The following is a 25,749-nucleotide window of genomic DNA, read 5'->3' as shown; positions in this document are numbered from 1 at the left end:
TGTATATAGGGCCTACTGAACTCCCAGAAAGTTAGCTAAAATTGGACTCCATAGGAAGAGTAACTGTGCTTAAGTGCGCCTTTGAAGATGCGGATGACATAAATTTTTGGTGGCGGTGTCAAGAAATTCAAACTTCCTGGTACAAAGTCAGTAAGAAGATTTCAAACATTACGAACAGGTGAATAGAGGTAAGCCTATCAGTGATCGTATTTGGACTGCAAGAGGGGTCTGGGAGGAGCTCACTTGACAAGCCGGAGAAGCTTCAGGCACATCTTATCTTTTACCTGGTGATTATAGCCCTCAGGGAAATATGTATCAATTGGATATCTAAATTTCCCCCACCATACAGACTGGATATTGTCGGCAAAGAGAATTTCTGACCTAGATTGCAGTAATGATTCAGACAAATGTCGGGGAATGTGCCGGGGAATGTGGGAACTCTTTCTAGTCTACTTCTACTGTAGTACTATTTGGCCTCAGAAGCATCCCAAATAAAGGCACAGGATTAACACCACATGAGATGTTACTGGGGAGAGTCATGAGGATTTCTGGTATTCCTTCAGCTGCTCTTGTGAATATTACAGATGAACAATGAACCATGCCATGTCCTAAAGCCCGGAGACTGGGTTGATGGGAAAAAGCAAATTTAAAACACCTGCTAGGGCCTTGGTGGCCCTGGTGAAGTAAGGACTGCAGATGGAGAAGCAGTGATACAAGCTGCTGATTAACAGAGTCCAGTTTGAGTTTGCTACGTGGATCTATAGGTGGAAGAACAGAGAGTTCGAGAAAGAGAAGAAGAAGAAAATCCAACTTTTAAAATTGAATGCTGAACTGATCCTCACATTCAAATCTCTGTCCACACTTAAACTTCTCAACAAGAAGCAATCCAAACCATGAGAGTAAATCAAATGTTTCCAGTTGCAGGTCTTGCAAATCAAGAAGTAAAAGAACATGAAAATATGGCTGGTGAAGCAAATTAAACTGAAGCTTAAAGCTTGATACAGGCTTAATTGTCTAAAGTTGTCTGAGAAAGAAAGAGCATTGCAAGGTTCACCAGCCTAAAGAGAAATGAAGAAAAAGAAATACCAGCTGATGCAGGGACAGATCTAAATGACAAAGTGTCAGAAACATCTGAAGTCAGAAGATCAATAAAGTGCCAAACAAGTACATAGCTCTGGAATGGGCATACCTTACAAGATTGAACCAGAAGAAAGAGACATTGATTTATCAATTTCTTTTTGAAGCACTTCCCTAAATTGACACATGAACAAGAATGAAGATGATTAACATTAAATAATCTCGTGGTGAAATAATGGAACAACGTTTTTAAATGTTTACAAGCATAAATGCATAACTCTCTTAGATAGGATTGTTTGCCTGCATAATAAGAGTATGTCCTTGTTCCTAGAAGACTATTTTTGTTCCTACTAAGATATCCAGCTGAAAATAGATTTGTGATGCATAGGCCTTTATGAACAATTAAACTGAACTTTATTTCTTGCCTGCAAACGTCTTGTGAACATATGAATGGAATTGCGCACTACAATGAACTGTTTCCCATGCCAGTATAACAGCTGCTGAGTTATATGCCCACCTCCATTTTATTTTCTGCTCACATCAACAATTCTGAAGGGCTAGTTAACTAACGCCTGCAAGATTTCCCCATATTTGTTGCATACACCATCTACATTTTTTGTAGAATTTTGTAATTTATTTTAGACTGAGACTTTATTAAGAAGCTGTTTTTATAGAAAGAAGGCAGCTTCATGTATTCATAATTCGTGCCCCAAGGTAAATACAAGTTGTGTCCCATCCATGCACAGTTTTCTCATCAATACTTTTATTGCACATGTAGCAGTGATATTATCAATGATGTCATACAGTAGAAGATGTCATGACTGATGTAATATGTGGGATAATTAGCTGTGCATGTCGAGGGCCCATATCATAGCTACTTCAGGGCACAAGTTGTAATTTCTCGAGATAAGTATAACTATAACTACTGAATTTCTATGGTTTTGTGTGTGTAAAATCTGAACCTAACTATAATGTCCCTGTAACGTTTGTTTTTTTTAGTACATTTCCAAGGGTTTTTTAAATTCTATTTCCTAACTATAACGTTCCTGCAACCTTTGTTTTTTTCCAGTGAGTTTCAAGGTTTTTTTTTTTTAATGTAAAGTAATATTAAATTACCAAACATTAATCCAACAGCGGCCGTGCGTGGCAGGGGGTTGTCCGCAGGGTCTGACCACAGGCCAGGCCCGGCAGTCAACCCCCTGCATGCAGCAAACCCCACACTGTGGGTCTGTGAGTGGGTGTACTGGTATGTGACTGGGTGGGTGTGATTGTTTGTGTGGGTGTGTATGTGAGTGCGCAAGTGTTTGAGTGGGTGTGTGAGACGGCGAGTGGCTTGTGGATCTGTGAGTGGGTGTGAGAGTGGTTTCGTGGGTCCGTGAGTCGATGTGTGAGCGGTTGTAGGGATGTGTGAGTGGGTGTGTAAGTGGTTGTATGGGTGTGTAAGTGGTTGTATGGGTGTATACGTGGATGTGTGAGTGGCTGTCGGAGTATGAATGGCTGTGTGGGTCTGTGAGTGGGTGCGCCAACCCCCGCATACAGCCTATCCCACACTGTGGGCCTGTTTGTGGGTGGGTGAGTGGCTGTATGTGTGTGTGACTGGCTGTGTGCGGTTGTGTATGTGGATGTCTGAGTGGATGTGTGAGTGCATGAGTGGCTGTGTGGGTCTGTGAGTGACTGTGTGAGTGGTTTTGTGGATCTGTGACTGTGTGTGTGGCTGTATGGATGTGAGTGGGTGTGTGAGTGGTTGTGTGAGTGTATAAGTGGGAGTGTGAATGGGTGTGTGACTGGGTGTGGTAGTGGTTTTGTGGATCTGTGCCTGGGTCTGTGCCTGGGTGTGTGAGTGGGTGTGAAAGTGGGTGTATGAATGGCTGGGTATGTCTGACTGGGTGTGTGAGTAGTTTTGTGGGTTTGTGAGTGCGTGTAAGTGGCTGTATGGGTGGGTGAGTAGGTGTATAAGTGGGTGGGTGAGAGTGTGAGTGGCTACATGGGTCTGTGACTTGGTGTGGTAGTGGTTCTGTATGTCTGTGTGTGGGTGTGTGTGTTAGTATGTGAGTGGGTGTTTTTATTTTAATTGGGCTCTAGATCGACAGGTCTGTCACCGATTCACATGGGGGCCATGCTAAATATCACGGAGAATCTGCAGATCCTCACACACCCCCAAAAACATTTTTGGGCAATTTCTTGCCTGTGAGGGATCCCTCACAGACCCCTCCATCAGTCCCATGGGGTCAGGTTACCTATACCCTGACCCCTCTTATCATTTAACTTTTATTCCATACCCCCACCCCCAATTTAGTAACTGGGTATGTTATTTAGCATTAGTTTCCCTCTAAAATCCCTCATGCAAGTAAGTTGACCTAAATGAATGAAGTGCATTACACAATAGTGAAATGTGGATTGGTTGAGTGCTTATGGATGTGTTTGGTATATCGATTCCTCATACTGATTAGGCATTGAATGATGTGAATATTAGAATGTTGTCTACTTTAATGAAGCTTTTGTCTACTAATGCTACAGGAGCCTTAACTAAAATTAACGGAGGCATGATTGCAATTTGAGCCATGGTGATCCAAAACTCCCTAGATTTAGATTTGCTTCTGGCTAAAGAAGGTGCAGTGTGCAATGTAATTTAAAATTTGCAGTGTTGTTCTTTTATCCCAGATTATAGCAGGGCCTTTAATAAATATATTGATAATATAACTATTACTGCGAAAGAGGTCCATTCTTTGGGAGAAACTGGTATATGAGCAATTATGGGTTCATGGTTTAGTAAAATTGGTGAGGAATTCGGTAAGGTGGGGGAATAGTTTAGATTGATTGGTGGTGGTTTACTTAAGAAAATTCTAACCCTGTTAACAATTATAATATTAAGCATATTGGGCCTAGTACTAATATTACAATTTTTGGAAGTTATTTGTTTTAAGGGAGGCTTAAAATTTTGCTGTGACAAAAAGATGACCAGACAAATAAGGAGGCTAAACTTGATAAAAATCTTGAAGGAGAAGTCATCCTTGAAAGCATAATTGATGAATGAAGCACGGGCGTCCCCTCCACGTGGGTGGAGGAGCGTCACCCTGCCAAATAAATGCCACCAGAACGGAAGAATGAAATGGTAATAAACATTGTAAATACGAGCCAGCAGCCACTGGAATGAAGTGCATTGTAGCATAGTATAGCGTAGTATGTAGTAATCATCAGTGGAGAGAATTGTAGAAGCGTTATTAGTCATTACAAAATAATGCTCAACTTAGATGGTTTTGTGCTAGCCTGACTACACCTTAGCCAGTGTGCGCTGAAAAAAATTCACAGAAAGGAAGTGTTCTTTTATTTTAAGTGAAGGAGCATTCTTCATGTGCATGTGTACCTTTGCATACTTTTTTCCATTTCAGAAAATCAACAAAATAGAAGCCTCATTTGTGGTGCTCTTAATACAATGATCTTAACTATATTATTGTATTATTGTGCCTTTCTCAAGAGGAAGCCATGCCCAAGATGTTCCTGTCTTTGCAACATTCAAGGTAATTTTCTCTAGCCTTTTCTAGGGACCATTCAGTAGCTGGACTATCTATTGTACTTCTATAGTATATAAATATCTATTCATCCCCTATGCTCACTTCTTTATCAATATGCAGCAAAGCAGTACTTACTAGATGTATCTTATTTGACATAGCTTGTGTATTTGAATAACAATTGGTTTGCATGAATGTATCTTTGTTAATCCAGCACTATTATACACCAAGACCATTCTGAATGTGTGGTTTCTCTACCTAAAACTCGATAAAAGATGATAGTTGTGGGATATATACAAGCCTTTTTGATGGCAGACTCTATGATGGTTCTCTTGCTTAACTATAATTTGGTTCTGGCTGATACTTTCTTTAGAAATTTACTGTATGTTAATTCTCTTAAATGATGTGATTTTGACTTATGATTGCTGATTCCCCATAATTTAATTAACAATGTTTCCCTTCTGTAATGAACTTATTTTTTTATACATACTTATGGTTTTGGCTTGAATTCTTGTTTTGCAGAGATTTTGTGTATTTGCATTGGACTTAGCCTTATGAAGACTCAGTCCGATCCTACGTCTCGACCCCCTTAATTATTTTAATTAGAACATTGACAATGACAATACAAGTGGTGTCTGACTACACTAAGCAAAAATGCCAAACTGACTTGTTACTGAGTTGAGCGCACAAAGTGCAGCACTTATTCAAACACCAACCTCACTAGGGGCCAGATGTAGGTGGGTGGCAAATTGCGAGTTGCAATTTGCGAGTCCGAGCGACTCGCAAATTGCAACTCGCAATTCACGATGCAGAAAGGTGTCTCAGACACCTTCTTTCTGCAACCTGCAATGAGGTCGCAAAGACCCACCTCATTAATATTAATGAGGTGGGTCGCAGTTTGCGACCCCATTGCGAGTATGGGCACTCACAGGGATGGTGGCCTGCTGGAGACGGCAGACCTCCATGCCCGTGACTGCTTTTTCAATAAAGCAGTTTTTTTTTTCCATCTGCAGCGCGTTTTCCTTAAAGGAAAACGAGCTGCACTTAGAAAAAAATACCGAAACCTTTTGTTTCGGTTTTTTTCAGAGCAGGCAGTGGTCCATAGGACCACTGCCTGCTCTGAAAAAATATTTTTGTGATCATTCACAAAGGGGAAGGGGTCCCCTGGGGACCCCTTCCCGTTTGCGAATGAGTTACCATCCACAATCAACTTACATCGCGTTGCGAGTCGCAAATAGGAAGGGAACACTCCTTCCTATTTGCGAGTCGGAAACGCATTTTGTGAGTCGGTTCCGACTCGCAAAAGGCATTTCTGCATAGCGTGAGGGCTTTTGCGCCTCTTTGCGAGGTGCAAAAGCCTTGCTACATCTGGCCCTAGGTGACGTTGTGCTCATTCTGCAATTACATGCACTCGCTGACGCTGCTTTTTTCAATTAGGCCACTTACAACTACCCAGGCCACCAAATAACAAAGTGAAACCAAAATCCCACAGGGCCACACTCTTACACTGAAAAAGTACATCAGAGAGCTTGCTGAACGACCTCCTTTCATGCTACAGTGTGCTTTTGTTTAAATATTGTACAGCCGGCTTTTTGTGGACACTTTTCTCTCAGTTCAGCGCCACGTTCACTGTGCACCATTACCAGATAAGCTCCCCGCCCCACAGCGCTGCTCACGATCACGACACTGTGCTGACGCCCCTTGTGACACTAGGCAGAAGAGGGTCAGGCATTCCAAATTCCAAAAGCTGCCGTAACAAACACCTTCCCAGTCCTCCTGAATCAGAACTTGTCAGCACTGCTGCGATGCTGTGCCTTTTGCAGTCACAATGCATCACTTAAACTAGACTGGCAACCAACCCCCCCTGCATGCAGCACTTAGCTAAGCAATCTAGTGTATCTTTCTTAATCAGCACTTCTCCTTAGAGCTCACTCCTGCGCCACACTTATCATACAGCTGCAGTTCTGTGCTCTTGCCAGGTCTAGCCCGCCTGGCGGGGTTCCTTTTTCAGCTTGGCAGCAGGGGTGGCTCCTCCATTTGGGTGAAGGAGCGTGCCTCCCCCTCCCGCCAGCAGCGGCAAAACCTTTAAAAGAAAAGGATAATAAACTTTGTTTATTATTGCTTACTTTTAAAGGGGCGGGCCACAGAGGTGACGTTCAGTGAGGGGGAGTGAACAGCAGTGTGCTCTCTCCAGCCCAGCAACACAGTTGCCGGGCTGGAGAGACCCTGCACAGGTTCTCAGTCTCAGTCTGCCTGGGAGTGCCCTGGCTGGGCGCTCCCAGCCAATCCTGATGCTGCTCTGAGCAGCGTCAGTATTGGCCGCAGAGCAGGCTGGGAGCCTGTGCCTGCAGCCCGGGGCGATGACGGACAGATGAGCGGCGCAGCGGCGGAGAAGTTAAGTGTTTTTTTTTTATGTAATAAACGTGTTTATTCCACCCCATTCCCCCCAGCGCGCCGCGCCGTACCGCCCCTTCCGCACCCGCAAACTAATCCAGCTTGGCCGTAACGTGGATCTCCACTTTGGTCTCCTGCAAATACCTTTAATTTTCACTTGTCGTCCTGTTACATTTTTGAAGATGCACGCTGGTGAGAAGACCCAAGAGAGAGGCAGGTAGGTACAGCAACAGATACTGTTTTAAACAACAGGTTACAAGTAAGGCAACTCTACCAGGAGCTAACGAGCTCAGCCCCCAGCTGTAAACAGAAACTCCAAGTGGCAGGGATAGCTCACACATTCCACTTGACTCACAGAATTCCACACCAGTCTAGAAAAGAAGACAAGATAGGATGGCACACAAGCCATGAAGGAACTACAGTAGGAGGTGAAGACAGATTCCAGCTCCATGAAGAGTTGCTACGATCCCAAGATAGACTCCTTTTCCAGTCTCCACTGCAAAAGGTAAACCTGCGCAATGCTCCTATGGGCTGAGCCAAAATGTGAAAGATACTATAAACAGGCAATGGCTGAAAGGGGCTAACAAACACACCATTGCCTAACCCTTGCTGTGATAATGACATAAGGCTGGCTAACAGCAAACTCATCCTAGCCATACCTAAAAATCTCACCGGAACCGTGTTTCATTTATTATGTGCTACTAACGTTCCTGTATCAAGGGCCTTTGGTGATAGGCTTTTTAGTAGAATAAAACCCTTCGGAAGACAAAAAACTGAAACAAAAAACATAACCACAGACCAAATTTTGAAAAGAATTTTAATAAAGTTTCTTTTAAAGTTAATCTGTTAAAAGAACGTGTTATCCCACTGTGAAACATGAAGTACAATGTTCACAGTAGCCCCTTTTAGGAAAACATACAAAACTGAAACGAGACCCTCAGCTTTAAAAACATATACATTTCAATTTACAAAGAAAATCCGAAAATGTGGGGATTAGTTCATATTACAAAATAAACGTTTAACTTATAAACAGTTTCCTTATTGTGAATCTCGCACAAACACGGGAAAGTGCCACATATTGCTCCCTGGGGGCTAAACTAGAATGTATGTCTGAGTAACACAATAATGTACAAGAAATTAATCCTGAGTAGTAAACTTGTTCGGGTGAAAAAAACAACTTAAGAAGTTTTAAGAGCTTAAAAAAACATTGTCACAAAAGAACCATGTACAGACCTGAGTAATTAAAGTGCAGTTCAAAATTACCCTATAACAGCAGATCATACATGGACGAATAACAGTGAAGCTAAGTATTTACAACATGGCAAGGCATGTCCAAAAACAGAGTAGAGACATGGTTCACCAAACAGCAAGGAGTAGTGGAAATGACATATAATGCACCATTTGACTCCTGATGTTGGGCCCCCTGCCCACCTCTAGGCCCACTAACAACCTCTTGTTTGCTGAGGAGAATGCAGCAAAGTGATATTCTTCTGTATCTACCACTGCTTTCATGACCCTAATACTAGGAGTAACAGAGACTTAGCCAGGGGTAACTAATCGCACTTCAGGCGTAGCAGCAGCTACCCATGACTACTCTTAATTGACATCATACTCATGGTTCTTATATTTTCACCAATGTTGGAATATGTCATCTTCTCAATTCACCATCCAAGAGGGCACCAGAATACAGTGCATTACAAGGATAATATCAATGAATGCATAGCTGAATTAGAAAGAATGGAAAGAGGGAAAGTCAACAACAGGTGAAGATTTTGCTTGCGGAAGGCAGACTGGAATCGTGTGAGACTTAGCGTACATGTAAGATGTGGTCGGAGTGACCCATGTATCTCTCAAGTGGCACTCACGAATGAGCTCTCTGACTTTGTTAGAAGTGTTAAGAGCATGTCTAGGATCTCCATCTCACAAGGCTACAGACATTAAAACAACCACTTGTCAAACAAGACAGCAAAGAGCATGGTCCAGGCCTCTGAATATCTTTATTGGTCATGTTCGCCATCTTGAATTTAAGACACAAGATCATCTTCGGTCTAATACAGAATGGATTTTAATTGTTCGCAATCAAATGTCAACATTTTAGTATCACTTTAACGGTTTGAAAGCTTGTGGCTTTTCTCCATGATTTAGACAAAGTATTTGCAATAAAAGCATCATGGATTGCATCCTTTCTTTAGCAACCTGAGCCTTATCACTAAGGCTTAAAACAGGTGAGCAAAAGGCGGACGTTATCCTTAAAGTGCCTCTGTTCTGGCCAGAAATTAATTGATTTAAATGAAAAATAAGCACCACTCCTGTGCAGAGCATTACATTGAAGCCACAACATCACAGACGTTTGCATCGCAGGTATTACATCTTAACAATGGCAACAGGAGTCAACAACTACATCGAAATTAGAGTAACTTAAAATGTATGTTTTGCATGTGCCTATATATCATTGTGCAAAATTCTGAGATTGTGTACATATTGTAGTCCCGTGATTCATTGTAATACATTTATTGAGATACATGGACTGGGTCCCTGGCAGGGCAATAGTTCATATGTTCAAGTAGGAATAAGGCACTGGCTTGACTTGCACAAAAAGAGCCTCCAGGAGGACAGAGGCTTTTACATCTTTTTTGGGTACGTCTTCCATGGGAGTCACCTCTAGTCAATTCATAGCCACTTTGTCTTTGTTTAGGCCTTCCCAACTACAGCCACCAACCTCTGGCCTGCATGTGCACCTCCACTCTTCCACAAAGAGTCCGATCAACTTTCATGGAGAGAAGAGCCACAGGACGCACCCGCTCTGAATGTCACTGCTTTCCAGTGCTGCTCTCGACACATCATACAAGACAGCACTAAACACAAGGACACAATCACTGCCCCGTTGGTAGTAGAAAACAGCAGCATTGATTAACTTGAAATATTCTCACAGGTTAGAAAACTAGAATCCCAAAAGCAGTTTTAGTGATTACACTGCATAAAAAAGTTGTTCTTTCACAAACATAATGATAAGGAAGGGGATGTATGAGCAGCAAACTCCTGGGTACTTGGGAGGAACCAACTGGATCTTCTGAACAACCTACACCCTCCCTGCAAATGCTGTATGCTTTATATGTCATTTGGATAGTCTCGGTCCATCGAGGTTCAAGGTGATAATTTTGTAGTGAAGAGGGTGGATTAGCCATTTGGGTCCAGATGTAGCAAGCAGTTTTGCCTATTCTGTGTCTATGGGAAAATGTGTTCGTACATATGGCCCTTAGTTACGTAGTTATTCGCACTTTTGTTTTCAAGCAACAAGATATCCTGCACCTCATGCATTATCACACACTAACCGGAAGTCACGTGTCTTATCACCAGTTGCTTACATGATTTTTGTGAGCTGTTTGTTATTAAAAAGCACTGCAACGTTAACCTTCTGATGCAGCATCTTAATGTATATGAAAAACTCTCCACCAACCAGCCATACTATCAGACGCCAGACGAGTACCAGTAGTACATCTATACTTCTCACTTGCAAAGTAGGGTGGTTCCGGCCAAATCAGTAGTTAAGAGAACAAGGGCTTTTTACAGTTTACACCTTCAATACAGAAAGCAAGTTGGTCAATGGAGTGCAGTAGCATTGTAGTTTCAACTACTTCAAACATACCCAAGTAATGCTATAAAGGTAATCAAAAACTGTGCCATACACGTTATGGTTGGGCTCTTCATCCAAGTAGAAAAAAAAGCGTGTTCTAAGTACTTAAAACACGATTCACTAGAGAAGTAGCAACAGACATTGAATATGTGGGAGCTATTATAAAAAAGAATATTATTTTGGTGATAGAAAAACAATTGAATGACGAATACGGTAGGAAAAGAAAGCATTTCTATAAATCTACCTGGATTCCTAGTGGTCTTGGAAGGGAAGCCGCTTTCAGTGTCACTTTAGGTGAAGCCCGTTATCTACAAATGGGCACTTGATGTTAATGATGTTTGCCAACCCCTCAGCCCACAGTAGCAGCTTGCAGTGACAGGGTCACGTGACACTGTTCATGCCAATCATATTAAAAGGACACATTGTCTGAGTAATGATTAAAAACCTGAGTGTGCTTTGGTTTATCTGCAGAGCACTATACACCACCAACCTGACAGTAACTGATTAATACAACACACAAAACTTTCAGCCATTCTTTGTTCAGTCCCCTAAAGTGAGGATGACCACCATTTAAAACTTATGCCCGTATAGGATTTCCACCTCTGCTTGCTCTTCCTTACCCTTTTCACTCACACCCCCCTCACATAAGTATCCAACTGAAGGTTCAATGTCCCCTTTTTTTATCCCATTCATTTTATATTGAAAATCAGTATTGTGGCTACTGCCATCAACGTGGCCATTGCATTCAACATCTTCCATTTCCTTCTGACTACAGCACAGCTGGGAGTCGCAGTTGCTGGAGATGCAAGCAGAGTTGCACTTTGTGGAAATGTCTTTCAGATCTGTGAACTCTGGTTGGATAGTCACAGAGTGGATACCGGCATCGTGGAAAACCTTTCGCATTTGCTTAGTGGATGTTTGGTAGTCGGATGGGTCTTTGCACTTGACATGAAGCGAAGCAACATTCCTGCCACCTGCAAGTTCCCAGACATGCACCTCGTGAATGCTGCCAACTCCTGGCACAATTTTTATTTTTTCACCTAGGACAAAAGAGAATAGACTTAAACCCGTGGGGACAGTTTACAATTACTACTCTCAATAAGAAATCTTGCCAGCAAACAAAACCTTGATAACTAACCATGTAGGCAAAAATGTGTTTGAATTTCTACATTCATTAAAACATCTATGTATCAAACAGGCTATTTGCAAAATAATAAAGATCATATACTTAGGGGCCAAGCATTTCGAGAACCTTTGTAAAATTAAAAAACAGAAGAGGAACTGCTGCTACATAAAAACATAAGATATTAGATATTAAACTCTGTTTTGGGCATCATGTGTTGAAGCCTTTGATCCTTCATATAACCCACATCTTATAGTATGCAAATGACTCAAGAACAATAACCTTAATGTGGCATCAACTACTTTATTCTGTGTAGGAAATAATGGGGATGATATATCTATTATTTGTAGCACTGACAATATTTGTCAGAAAACTCAGTTAGAGAACACAATCGGTTTGATTTTGTTAAGAGAAAAGCTGAAATACACCTGTATACTTATTTTAGCTCAAATGGCAAAAGGCTTGGCTTCAGAAGATGATCTGATTCAAGAGCTGTGAACTAATCCTAGGGTTAGGATGTTTGATGATGCAGTGCTTTATATGTAAAAAAATAAGTGCCAGGGCCCGTGTCAGGAGGCCAATGCAGCCTACACCACCCGATGCCCCTGCCAGCGCTGATAATGACACCACCTAAACAACTACAAACCATCACACTCCAACAAGTGCAACAATTCAGGCCATTCCAGGCCCCTAAAAGCTACAAGAATAGATTGGGTGACAGGTAATAATAATTTTCAATGTAAATAGAATTAGTAACCAATGTGTTGTGCTTATCTCTAAGTTCGATAAACAACACCACCATGTGGCAGATTGTCATAAGTGCCAGTGCGGTGCTGAGCATCAGGAACCACCTGCTCAAATTAAGCCCTGTCATGATATTAATAATGCTCATATTACTATTCTTTTTAGCATGAGAATATAAACTGCTGTACTTTTACACCATTCGAGCTATGCTAATTTTACTCACTTATAATCCTGGAGTATTTGAAGTATTTTCCATGTATGGAAATGGCCTCCATTTAAAACCTTTGCAGGTTAACTATATTCATATCATATACACTGTCCTGAATCTCTAAGTGGATTGGGCCTACGGTTAATGTAACAGTTAAAGAAAAAGTATTTTGGTGTTTGGAATTATTTGTGTTGTGAAAAAAGAGAGGCATGAAGAAAATCCAAAAGATTCTTTAAAAAAACAGCATTTACATATTGTACTTCTGATGAAATAAGAAATATGACCAAAAATCTTACCAATCTCTTGTACATCTACCCCTTTTGGAACCATCTGTAGCAAAATTGTAGCTGTTTCTTTGATGAGCGGGAAAGCGGAGGCCAAAATGATGATGACCATGACCAACGTCAGGCTGGGGTCAATGTAGCACTGCCAGTTGCATTGGTCGGCGCTTGGCAGGGGTTTGATGTAAAAGATGGTGGCTGTGATCACCACTATGACCGATCCAAGCGCATCTCCCATGACGTGCAGAAGAACCCCTAAAAATAGCACAAGGAGGTTAGTTTTCACCTGTATCATCACCCTCCCTTGCGTTCACAGTGGACATGTCGGGAAGCAGATGCCCGAATCATGCCAAGCTTTGAAATTCGGAACGCAACGTTTCGCTATCATTATTATTCATGTAAGCGGTGTGAAGGTACCAATTTGATCAAGGTACAAAACCTAATCACAGTAAAGTCCTAATTATGTAATCCTATTGTTTTTTCTACAGGTAGCTCCAGTGTAACAAGTGGTATCTGGAATCCAATGGTATTCCACGAATGGAACAAAAATACAGATAATCAAACCGGTGTCAGATTGAACGCAGATGTCCAGTTGCTAACATTGACAGAGGGCTTTTGAATTAAATAGAGGATGGTCATAGAAGTGGATCTGTGCTGTACAGTAGAAATGTTTCATAGTTATTTGTTTATTAAATTGTTTGTATCTGGTGAGAATTGGGTGTTGGGGGATCTGACCCTCTGGCTGTGCCCAGAACGCCTCAGACATACTGTACCGAGAAGGACTAGAAATTGCTCCGCTGCTGACTTATATACACAAACAAAAGAATGGCAGTACTGAAGAAGCGGGAATACTTGTAGATAATGCAGCATCAATGTGTCAAAAGCTGATAGGAACATCTGTGTGCCTACACAAGCTTCGTGACCTTTGCATGATTGTGGTTTTAGTGACACAGTTGTAGGTGAGAAGATAGTTTGAATTAGACATCTGGGGAGTGAATAAAATGTTCAGAGCGTGTATGGGAGGTCAGTAGGTTCAGGGTTAGAATGTATTGTGTCAGACACACGATGTGAATAAAAGATTCAGTGCGTGTACGGAAGGTCATTAAGTTCTGAGTTAGAACGGCGTGTGCTAAACAATTTGGCTGTGAAAAGAATGTTCATTCTGTGTAACTGAGGCAAATAGTTCTGGGTTAGACTGTGGATTATGTTACACATGTGAGGGATGAATGAATGAAAGGTTCATGCATGTATCTGAAGCCAGTAACTCCTAGGTTATAATGTTGTATTATATGCAATAGGCAAGAATTGAAGCTTCACTAGAAGTGTGGGAGGTCAGTAGATTCTGGGATTGAATGTGATGTGTGTTAAAAGCTCGAGAGTGAATATAAGGTTCAGGGTCTGTATACGAGGTCAGGGTTAGAATATGATTTCTGTGAGGCACTTGGGGTGTGGAAAGAGGCTCTACTGCATGTACCTGAGGTCATTCAGTTGAATGTGTTGTGTGTTAGGTGCTAGGGGAAGTGAATGGATGGTTGCGTATGTGTTTGGGAGGTGAGGAAGTTTTGTGTTATGATGTGATGTGTGTTAAAAGCTTGGGGTGAAGAGAAGCTGCAGTGCATGTATGTGAGGTCAGTACATTCTATTTTTGAAGCTGGTGTGTCTTCGTTGCCTGGATGTGAATAGATGTTTCAGTATGTGCATGTAAGGTCAACAGGTTCTGGGTTAGATGCTTAGCGGGGGGGACAGAAAGTACAATGCGTATATGGGAGGTCAGAAAATTCTGGGTTAGAATGTGGTATGTTAGGTGGGTCAGTAGGTTCTAGGTTAGAATATGGTGTGTTAGAATGTTGGGGAGGTGAGTTAAACCTTCTTTCTGTTTATGCGAGATGAGTAAGTTCTGATTTATAATGTGATGTGTGTTAGAAGATTGGAGAGGTGAATGGAATGTTCAGTGTTTATACCAGAATCCAGCAAGATATAGGTTGGAAAGGTGTGTGTGTCAGATTTTGTGGGGAGGTGAATGGAAGGTTTAGTGTTTCTATGTCAGGTAAGTAAGCTTGGGGTTAGACAGTGGAGTGTTAAAAGCTTAGCACTGAATTGAATGAAGGTTCAGTTGATGTAGCTAAGGCAAGTAAGTTCTATGTTAGAATGTGGTGTGTGTTAGATACTTGGGGAGGTGGATGGAAAGTTCAGAGCAGGCATCCAAGGGCAGTTATTGCTAGGTCAGATTGTGTTGTCGGTTAGAAGCTCGGGTGTGAATAGAAGGTTCAGTGTGTGTAAGTGAGGTCAGTAAGTTCTGCCTTAGAATCTGGTATATGTTAGATGGATGAATGGAAGATTCAGTCAATGTGTGAGAGGTCAGTAAGCTCTGGGTTTGAATGTGATGGGTGTTAGAAGCTTGGGGAGGTAAATGGAATCTTCACTCTGAGAATATGAAGTCAGTAGGTTGTGGGTTAGAACGTGATGTGTGTTAGACACTAGGGATGTGAATAAATGGTTCAATGTGTGTATGTGAGACCAGAAAGTTCGGGTTAGAACGTGCTGTGTGTTAGACATATGGCATGAATAAAAGGTTAAGTGTGTGAATGGGAGGCCAGTAATGCCCTGGCTTAGAGCATAGTGTGTTTTAGACACTCGGGGTGTGAACAAAAGAGTCAGTGTGTGTATGTTAGGTCAATGAGTTTTAGGTTAGAATGTGGTACATTAGACACTTGGGAAGGTGAATGGAACCTTACGTCCGTGTATGTGATTGGAATATGGCAGTGTTTGTTCGACGTTTGGCGTGTGAATAGAAGGTTCAATGTGTGTATGGAAGGTCAGTAAGTTCTAGGTTAGAATGTGGTGTGTGTTAGACTTGGGGTATGAATAAAAGGTCCAGTATGTGTATGGGAGGTCAGTATGTTCTAGGTTAGAAAGTGGTGGGTTAGACACCTGGGTATGAACAACATTTTCAGTGTGTGTATGGGAGGTCAGTTAATTCTAGGTTAGAATGTGATGTGTTAGACTCTTGGGAAAGTAAATAGGAGTTTCAGTCTGTATATTTGAGGTCTGTAAGTTCTCGGTTAGAATGTGTGGTGTGTTAGGCACTTGGGGTGTGAACAGAAGATTCAGTATGTGCATGGAGGGTCAGTAAATTCTGAATTAGAATGGACTGGGTATTATACATTTGGGGTGTGAATAAAAAGTCCAGTATGAGTATGGAAGGTCAGTAAGTTCTCGGTTACAATGCACTGTGTGTTAGACATTTGGGAGTGAACGGAAGTGGGGGGTGTGCGTGTGTTTGTGTGTGTGTATATAAGGTCAGTATATTCTGGGTCACCATGTGGTATGTGTTAGACACTTGAGGGTGAATGGAAGGTTTAGTCCATGTATGTCAGGTCAGTAACTTCTGGGTTGGAATCTAATGCATGTTAGACGCTTGGGGAGGTGAATGGAATCTTCAGTCCCTGTGTGTGAGCTCAGTAAGTTCTGGATTAGAGTGTGATACGAGTTAGCCACTTGGGCTGTGACTAAAAGGTTCAGTGTGTGTATCGGAGGTCAGTAAATTCAGGGTTAGAATGTGGTGTGCTTTAGAAAACTGTAGCAATTAGGAGAATGGGTGCCTTTGGTGAAGGTTGCCTTCTTTTGATTTAGTACCTGTTGGTCGCATTGTGCGAATGGTCATCTTTTACCACCACTTAAAACTATTTTCCTACTGCCTGATTATCACAGTAGGAATACGTTACAGCGTGGCATGAGCGATCTCTTGATACGGTCTGTACTCTTCCAGGACACTCATCTTCTCACGTATGACCAGTTACAAAAAGGAACATGGCATTCCCCCTGGCCAATTGCTGTTACATAGGCAGCTACTGGTGACGATTCGGTCTCTATGATGCATAGTAGATGAAGAACATCCTACCCACGCTGATACACACATCTTACACACAGGTGGGAGAGAGTGCCACCTAGTCACATGGTTCTACAAACCAACCAGAAAATACGTGGGGACTCCCCTAATTCCCTTTCTCGTGTCTGGTAGGAGGACCTGGCAAGACCCCTTTGTGATGCTGAATGGTCCAAAGCTCTGGAGTCCCCCCCAGGTTGTATCGAGAAGCGCACGGTTTAAAAAGATTCAGTATATAGTGTTACACAGGGCGTATCTCACACCATCTCGTTTGAACCACATGCCAGGCACCTGCGGCTGACCTTCAACACATGCTATGGTCCTGCCCTAGCATAGGTAGCTACTGGCATGCAATACACACCACACTGGTAATGGTTATGGAACTCGAAAGGATGAATTCCTAGGAGGCCACGGTCCTAGATTTCTTTCCTATTGGGGGGGGGGGGTGACTCATAAGGTGCAAGAACGATTTGCAAACCTTGCCCTTGTGCTAGCTAAACAACTCCTTACCATACACTGGAGGGCCCGAGAGCCCCCAACTCCTCCCCAATGGCACAAGGCACTCCTCCATTGGGGGAGGTAGAGAGTACTGCACTACTCCGAGAAGAAGCCCGAATCCTTTGAAAATGTCCTATAGCAACAGCCTGGATGCACCATGCGTACCCAATTCAAAGAGCTGACTACTGATATCCCTCCCCATTGCCTGCCTCCCTCCTAGCCCAGTGCCCCTGGTTGGTCCCAGCAATGGCCTAATGCCTCGCCCCTCTCCTTCTGTCCCCCCACCCCAGCCACGCTGCTAGGAGGGAGGGCCCGAGAGCTTTTATAGCCAACACCTCCAGCCCCTTGTGCCCCTAGCCTATATCCCCTTCTTCCCTGCTCAATGCTCGCCTGATACCTCGCTCGCGTCCCTTCCCTTAGTTACTTCTTACATTTCACATTCAACCCCAACTTCCCTGTTGATCCTGTTAACGAGAGAAGTTTCTTTTCTCACTTCCCTGTCATCTGCATTTGTTCCTCCTGAGTGCCTGAAATGCTTACGTTTCAATCCTTCATTAACTGACTCCATGTGAATGTACAATTTGGAACTCCTCACCTGTTACACAATGTAGGTACACGCTGTAGACTATGTGCGTTGGCTGTTTTATATATATATATATATATATATATATAAAACAAGGTATGATGTAATCTGTTCCCCATACAAAAGTTACAAAAAACAACTCAATAAAATGTATTCTGAAAAACAAAATCACATGGGAATACAATGGAGATTAATAACTCTAGGTACGTAGAGAAGATGTTTTAAATGTGTAAGTATCACACATCCGACTTCCACGAAACCCAATAAAAAGATAACTAGCCAGCTTTTAATTTTAAAAACGTGTCAATTGTTATCATACCTCTGATGTTCAAGGCGGCTGCCTTGCTGACCTCTTTTTTGCTTTCTTCATCATCAGATCCATCTTCGATGTTCAGTGTGTCACCTGTAGCCAAAGAAGAAATCTGGTGTTGTGTATAAGTTCTACAAACAAAAAAATACCATTTTTCTCAAAGTGTTCTTTAGAAAAAAGGTTTTCTTCAAGTGGTGAAACTGAGTTCTACGAAACTGAAGGAGCATAAACAGTAGAAAGTTAGGAAACTGCATTTGCAAAACCCAAAAATGTGGGAAAGAGAGTTAGGTGAATAAAGGGACAGACCCAAGATAAAAGAGCACAGTCAATCATACAAGAAGGCAAAACATGCTTGAGGATTCATAAATGGAATTGCGGGGTATACAGTTGATCTACTACTCATCCAGCGGTTTTGTCTCTGTATTACGGCAGTTTTCATCAGATATAAACTTTAAACAACAAAAATGTAAAACAAAAAAAAAGTGCGACACCATATAACAAGGGAGAACGGGAGGTCTCCGAAGAAGTACAAAAAAAATGTAATTAAGAGAACAAATATTTTAAAAACTATTACTGAGAAAAATAAATAATGAATGTAAAAATGTAAGAGACAGGGGAACAAAAGGAGCAGGTGAATCAACTTTGTCTTTGGAAGAAAGAGGCATGGTATACCTTGCTACCTCTTACACTGGAGAAGTGACCTCTGCTAAATTCTTCAATTTCCTGGTCAGAAACGATCAAGTGCTATGGTTTATTTATAATGCTCTGGATATATGCCTCCCCACCCTAGTATTTTCACCCGACTTCTTACGACAGCCTCACCATCAAACCAGAAAAAAAGCATCTCCAAACCACCATCTGTCTTGCTTCCTCCCTCGCGGTTATTTCATCTTTGAACAATCACATCCAGCACATAGCTCGGAAATTGCAAACCACATCAGTGATTTACTTTCTGTAATATAAAAATCACTGCGTTCCTCCTCCTACATCTCCAACGTACTGGTCCCAAAGCTCTTCTCTGGATTATGGTCCAACAGACGAAGGTGTCGCCATCAGGCAGCATTAAAATACTTACAACTGTGTCCCTTCGACATCCCACATCTGCTCTACACTTATGGCCTCCAGTAATCTCTCACTACACCTGTGTAAAGGCACATGCGTAAAGTCAACAAACAGCCATCACTTCTCAGAGTTTGCCACCTACAACAGTTAAAATCCTTAATACAGCTTATCCGTTAGTTCTTCTGCAATAATGTTGATTCCAACCCAAACTAAGGAAGCACAAGAGACTTGATCTGAATACTCATTCTCAAAACCCTTGTTCAGGGTTCTAGACTAAAGTGATCATGAAACAATACAATTCAGAATTCTCCGAGCTGTGCCCCCAGTGACGTCCTAAACAAAGTCCATGAAATTCCTAACAGGCTCCGTGAAATTGATGTTAGTGTCTCAGTGACTCTCTAAGTGCTCTCCAGAAGGAGATGGATGCTCTAATCCATCCTGATCTGTGACCCAAAATCTTCAGAAACAGAAGTCATTAATGGACTCCGCTGCACCCTCACAGGTAAAACAACTAGTCCTAACAAATAGAGTCACAAAGCTAAGCCAAAAAGAATTCACTTAAATCAGTCCCCAATTACTTGCGCAAACCACTGTCACAAATCGATCTTTCACCAAAATGCCTTCCGAACCCTGAGCTATGCTATGTTAATATAGAGGGGGCGAGCCCAAGGAGACATCTCCTGTGCCTCTTGGATCTAGCCAGGACACGTGACACTGTAATAACTCTATCCTGCTGCACAGACGCCTGCAGGAGGCTTGCAGAGGTGGAATAACCTGTTCCAGACTCCCTGTTGAATCGCATGGCACAGCTTTAGATGCAATTGCCAATTTATACATGGCCCGCATGGCCAGGGATGGACTGCAAACAAAACTTGAACCTGGTGAAAATGTTCAAACCAGCTCCACGCTCAGGAGTCCACAATTAGAAGAGGGTATTGGGACTTTAATGATTGGGTTATCCAGCTCTGGAAACGCCCTAGCCGGCAGTCTACTGGAAAAATGCCAGGGCGGTAGAATTGCCATTCCGGCCATGTGCATCGCTCTTCGTCCTTCCGCGCCCCCCATTCAGGAGACCACAAACATTTGAGAAACATGCTTCAGTCACATACTTCAGAAACAGAATATGTATGCCAACAGCAAACAGACACTGCACTGTATGCTGCTTGGCAAACAGCTTGCACCCACAAGCACGTGACTTGCACTGTTACAGATGCACGACAATGCTGAACTCGAAAATCAATTCACTGTCAAACATATGATTATGCAACACCAAACACTGCCTGCCAGCACTAAGTTTAAACAAACAGGCTTGCAAGAGTCTGGCGTTTATTCAGGACAAAAACTTCCTTTGGCTGTCCCAATGTACTTTTGCGGGATTCACTGTCCACCCGCTGGGCTGTTCCACTCATCGAGTGGATATAACTACTTACAAGATCAGATAGGATCTTCTATTAGTTCGGTGTATGTGCAGGCCTGGCAGAGATAGCCCTTAATGTGAGCTCAGTCGTTCTCCTAGTGAGCTCCCTCACTGACTCCTGGTGCAATACAAACATACTCAGAACATTGCAGCACACATTCCACTTCGGGTCAAGCATGCTCCACTCACACAGTAAATACCTCATACCCGGATACCACGACTTCCTTATAAGAAATGTTCAATACCCAGTACGCAATCAAGGCACCTATTGGCTGGAGGGTTTACAAAGGCAGCAATGCTGCTGTTAGACAACGCATTCTACACTCACACAATGGTCGGCCTCCTGATTGGCCATTAGGCGTTGAGATGATGAGCAGGCCAGAAGTAAGCAAGCATCCACCACCAGCATCTCTCGCCATAAAAACGAGCAAAGGAGTTATTTAGGCCCTTTCTTTTCCAGCGGCTGGAAACACCGACTCACCCAGCCTGATCACCCCCCATGTTGATGTATTGTTGTGATTACACCTCGACAGGTGATAGTGCGCTTTACTGATGCACCCGACATAACATTTGTAAAACTCAAATCCGAAAAAAACATGTTCCACCTGAGGTGGTAAAAATGTGTAATTATGAGAATTATAATTTCTATCAGGACTAGCCCTAACAAACATTGCCTATTTTGTCGGTGGGTGTTTATTCTGTCAATGGGTGCTTAAAACTGCCTCTAAGCGCTCTCGGGTTGAGCAGATAAGATTGCCCGAGAGAATTCGCATAAGTTCATGGAACTTAGGCTGTTGGGGAAATCAAAACAAGAACTCCGGTCTCTTCTGTCAAAGCCACCTCACTCACCGATCAGACCTCATCAGACAAGCTCCCTTGAGAGGTTGCCTGGAGCACATAACATCTGCAAGTCCGGACTGTGCATTCATTTCTGCACGGGTTAGCAGATCTGGTCTCTTGCTTCTAAACTACAGAGACTGTTCTTTTTCATCCCAGCTTTATAGAAACATGTATTTGTCATTCACAACGCATCAGCATCAACATCCTACCAAGATACCACTTCTTACCACTCATTTTAATTCTAGACGTATTCGTTACACCAGAGCCAACCGAAACTTCCATAGGTAGATCCAGATTTTATCAGAACATTAAGTTCCTCAGAACAAACTACAGCAGTGTAAAAACCAAGTTGCATGCACAGCCTTTGCTATACTAAACACTCAACACTGTGTTTAGTCTGGTGAGGCAGCCACCACTATTTGTTGATGTCAACATGTGTTGTTATTTTCTCTGTAAGTGAAGCAACGTTTACTCAATCTGTGAGAAGGTAAGCCAGGCCTGTTTTTTGTTTGTTTGTTTTTGTTTTAGCCAATAAAAGGTTGCACTCTGTGACTTTTAGTTAGACTTTTAACTCAAGGAGTATGTTCAAAACTCCCAGCATGCAAAGCACTGTTGTGGGTTGAACTGGAGGCCAGAACTGCCTCAAGGAATAAAGTTTCGCATGGGGGGGCTTGGCAGCAGGTGCTGGGAAGAAAATAAATGTGCACATGGCTATATGAAGAGAGGGAGACAGGAAGTAATGAGCGAGAGGAGGTGATTACAGGACAGCAAATAAAAGAGGACCCTGGGAGAGTGGGTGAAGGAGCGTCTGTATGGGGGAGCGGAGAAAGAGCGTGGGGGGTGAAAGAAGGCGCTAGAGGAGGGATGCCAAAAAGATGAGATGCGGAAAGGAGGGGCGACGGGTGATGAAAAGAGACGTGGACAGCGGGCATTAGAGAAGAGAATAGGAGGAACCGAGAAAAGGGACGGCCATCTGGCAGGCAGTAGGAAGAACGAGGGTGAGAGTGAAGGTATGGGGTAATGGGTGGGGGCAGAAACGGAGGGGATAGAAGGTTCCTGTGGTGAAAAACTTAAAAGCACCTGCTCCGTCGGACTCCCTGCGGGCCGCCCCCCGCGGCTCCTCCTCCGCCGGCCTCGCTGTCCCCGGAGCCACCTGCAGGCCCCTGGAGGCGGCGCCCCGGGCGCGGGCCCCGCACAGCAGCCGGCGGCAGCGGCCGTAGTCCTGGAAGACCAGCAGCCCCACGATGTTGACGCCCAGGCCGAGGGCGCCCACGACGAGCACCAGGCCGGGCTCGGCGATGATCTCGGGCCGCGCCAGGCGCAGCACGGCCTCCACCAGGATGGTGAAGCAGAGCGCGGTCAGGAAGACGGCGTTGCTCAGCGCGCCCACCACCTCGGCCCGCGAGTAGCCGTAGGAGGCGGCGGGGCTTCGAAGCGCTCGGCGGGACACCCACGACGCCGTGATGCCCACGCACAGCGAGATCAGGTCGGACAGCATGTTGAACGAGTCCGAGACCAGCGCGATCGAGTTGCCCAGGTAGCCCACCACCAGCTCCACCACGAAGAAGCCGGCGGTGATCACCAGCATGAAGATCAGCCGGCACATCCGGCCCGTGTAGCGCCCCATGGCCCCGGAGCTGCGCGCCTTACGCCCCGCTCCCTACCTTCTGCCGAGCAGTGTACCCCCTGCCTGTGCGGAGACTGACGCTGCAACCCCAGCCCCGCGGGCTGTGCTATGCGCCGCAGCCAAGACTTACTGGTGCAACAGGACACCTGTCGGTGCAGCGTGCTGCTCCTCGGGGCTGTGACCTGCTCCCTAGGCCGGGCAGTGCGGTGTGCTGCCTACTGCCCTGACCTGTGCGCGCCCTGTCCTGCTCCCCGGGGCGGTGACCCGTCCGCTCCTCTGACTGTGTGTGCCCTATCCTACCCCTGCCCCCCCGAATAGCGGTGTCCTATCTGCTCCCCTGACTGTGTGTGTCCTATCCTGCGGTGTCCTATCTGCTCCCCTGACTTGTGTGTGTCCTATCCTGCCCCCCAGTGCGGTGTCCTGTCTGCTCCTCAGACCCGTGTGTACCCCCAGACTGCAAACGCTCCCCAAACCTTTCAGTGCTCTGCCGGACTTCTCACTTTCCCAAGTGCAGTACCCACCCTGTTCATCTGAAACCCTGATCACAGGAACTTTGTGTTCTGCTTCTCAGCTGCCCACGGCAGTGCCCTGATCATCAGACCCGCAAGTGCGATGCCCACCCCGAGCAGCCGGTGGCTCTCAGGCGAGCTTCGCACTGCTCCCCGATAAGTGCATTCTTATGCAGTTCTACCTGCACCGCTCTGTACTGCGTGCAGCGAATGCCGCTTTTAAAGCAACACCTGGCACCGAATGCCCCTTTTGTAATACCCTACCTTCAGGTGGATGCCCTGCTCATAGAAGTCTTCTTTGCAATAGATCTCTTTGTCGCCAGCGCTGCCCTGCAGAGATCTTCTCTCCTGTTTTACCATGGATGCCCCTTTCTTCTGCCCCGCTTTACAGTGAATTCCCCTCTTAGTTTACGCCCCGCCCCTTATCCTGCTTTCATTGAGCGCCCCTGGCAGCGCCCGACTTTACAATGTACCCTTTCCCCTAAACTGTTTTACAGGAAGTACCTCCTCCCCTGCCTTGCTTTACAGTGAATGCCCCCTTCTCGACGATAAATGCCCTTCTCCCGCCCTGGTAAACATAAACCCACTTCTCCTGCCCTCCGCTGGAGTAATTGTGCCCTCCGCAGTCGCCGCTTTTCTTCTCGCCCGCTCGCTCTGCCGACGCACTAAGAGCTTCTGCAGCCTCAGCGATGCCCTTTTAACTGGTGGCGATAAGGGGCCCGGGTGCCAGGTTCAGCCTCCCTCAGCCGCGCCCAACCCTAGGCGCCTAGCAACGGGCGGAGGGGAAGAGAATCTGCTGTGTTCACAAGGTCCCAGGAGACGTGGTGTGCTTTACGGTGACTCATAGGGCATCACGTAGGCACGCTCACATGGCCCAGATAACAATAGGGCCGTAAAATTCGGATTACAGGGCCTGATGTACGAAATTTCCATGCGCAAAAGGTGGGTGCAAATTGCGCAACAGGGGCCAGATGTACAAAAAGCGCTTTGCTATTTCCTAATACCGAATTAGTAACAGGTAATCGCAAACTGCGATGCACTACAGTGTGTTCAACATCGTTAGCAATCCCCAGTAGGTCGCATATGGACCTGCCTCATCAATATTCATGAGGCAGGTCGCAATTTGTGGCCCACCGTGAATGGTTACAGTCACAGGGATGGTGGCCTGCTGGGGTCAGCAGACCACCATGTCTGTCATTGCTTTTTCAATAAAGCAATTTATTTTTTTCTAATGCTGCCTGTTTTCCTGAAAGGTTTTCTTTGGATTTTTAAGTGTAGGCATTTAAAAAAAAATGTCACACCCCCATTTGCAAAGGGGAGGGGGTCCCTTGAGAACACTTTCCCATTTTCAAATGGCTTACTATCAACTTGAAGTTGTCGGTAACTGCGATTGTTTTGTTACCTCGGTCACAAAACATTCCTACATAACAGTGCAACTCGCTATGACACTCTTGGCATGCATCTTTCTAATAGCGACTCGCAAACCCTATTTTGTGAGTCGATAATACAGGGAGTGCAGAATTATTAGGCAAGTTGTATTTTTGAGGATTAATTTTATTATTGAACAACAACCATGTTCTCAATGAACCAAAAAAACTCATTAATATCAAAGCTGAATATTTTTGGAAGTAGTTTTTAGTTTGTTTTTAGTTTTAGCTATGTTAGGGGGATATCTGTGTGTGCAGGTGACTATTACTGTGCATAATTATTAGGCAACTTAACAAAAAACAAATATATACCCATTTCAATTATTTATTATTACCAGTGAAACCAATATAACATCTCAACATTCACAAATATACATTTCTGACATTCAAAAACAAAACAAAAACAAATCAGTGACCAATATAGCCACCTTTCTTTGCAAGGACACTCAAAAGCCTGCCATCCATGGATTCTGTCAGTGTTTTGATCTGTTCACCATCAACATTGCGTGCAGCAGCAACCACAGCCTCCCAGACACTGTTCAGAGAGGTGTACTGTTTTCCCTCCTTGTAAATCTCACATTTGATGATAGACCACAGGTTCTCAATGGGGTTCAGATCAG

The 25,749-nt window shown here is 44.0% G+C and overlaps 1 protein-coding gene across 2 annotated transcripts in view; it reads right to left on the bottom strand.

Annotated features, from left to right (window-relative positions):
* Positions 1-8,958: 8,958 nt before the first annotated feature.
* SLC30A10 (solute carrier family 30 member 10) overlaps positions 8,959-25,749 on the bottom strand; it is a 205,363-nt gene continuing 188,572 nt past the window's right edge. Inside the window, exons 1-4 of one of the 2 annotated variants that reach the window (XM_069233877.1) lie at positions 22,647-24,283; positions 18,257-18,340; positions 12,986-13,225; positions 8,959-11,654 (exon numbers count right to left, since the gene is read on the bottom strand). In XM_069233877.1, the coding sequence (XP_069089978.1) occupies positions 11,185-11,654; positions 12,986-13,225; positions 18,257-18,340; positions 22,647-23,193 (1,341 nt within the window). In that variant the 5' untranslated portion in view covers positions 23,194-24,283 and the 3' untranslated portion in view covers positions 8,959-11,184. Of the gene's footprint in view, positions 11,655-12,985; positions 13,226-18,256; positions 18,341-22,646; positions 24,284-25,749 lie in introns of those variants that run through there. The other variant, XM_069233878.1, reaches the window with a different exon arrangement.

This window comes from Pleurodeles waltl, chromosome 5 (assembly GCF_031143425.1).
Source record: "Pleurodeles waltl isolate 20211129_DDA chromosome 5, aPleWal1.hap1.20221129, whole genome shotgun sequence".
In the NCBI taxonomy this organism is placed as follows: domain Eukaryota; kingdom Metazoa; phylum Chordata; class Amphibia; order Caudata; family Salamandridae; genus Pleurodeles; species Pleurodeles waltl.
This window is presented reverse-complemented; position numbering and strand designations above follow the sequence as displayed.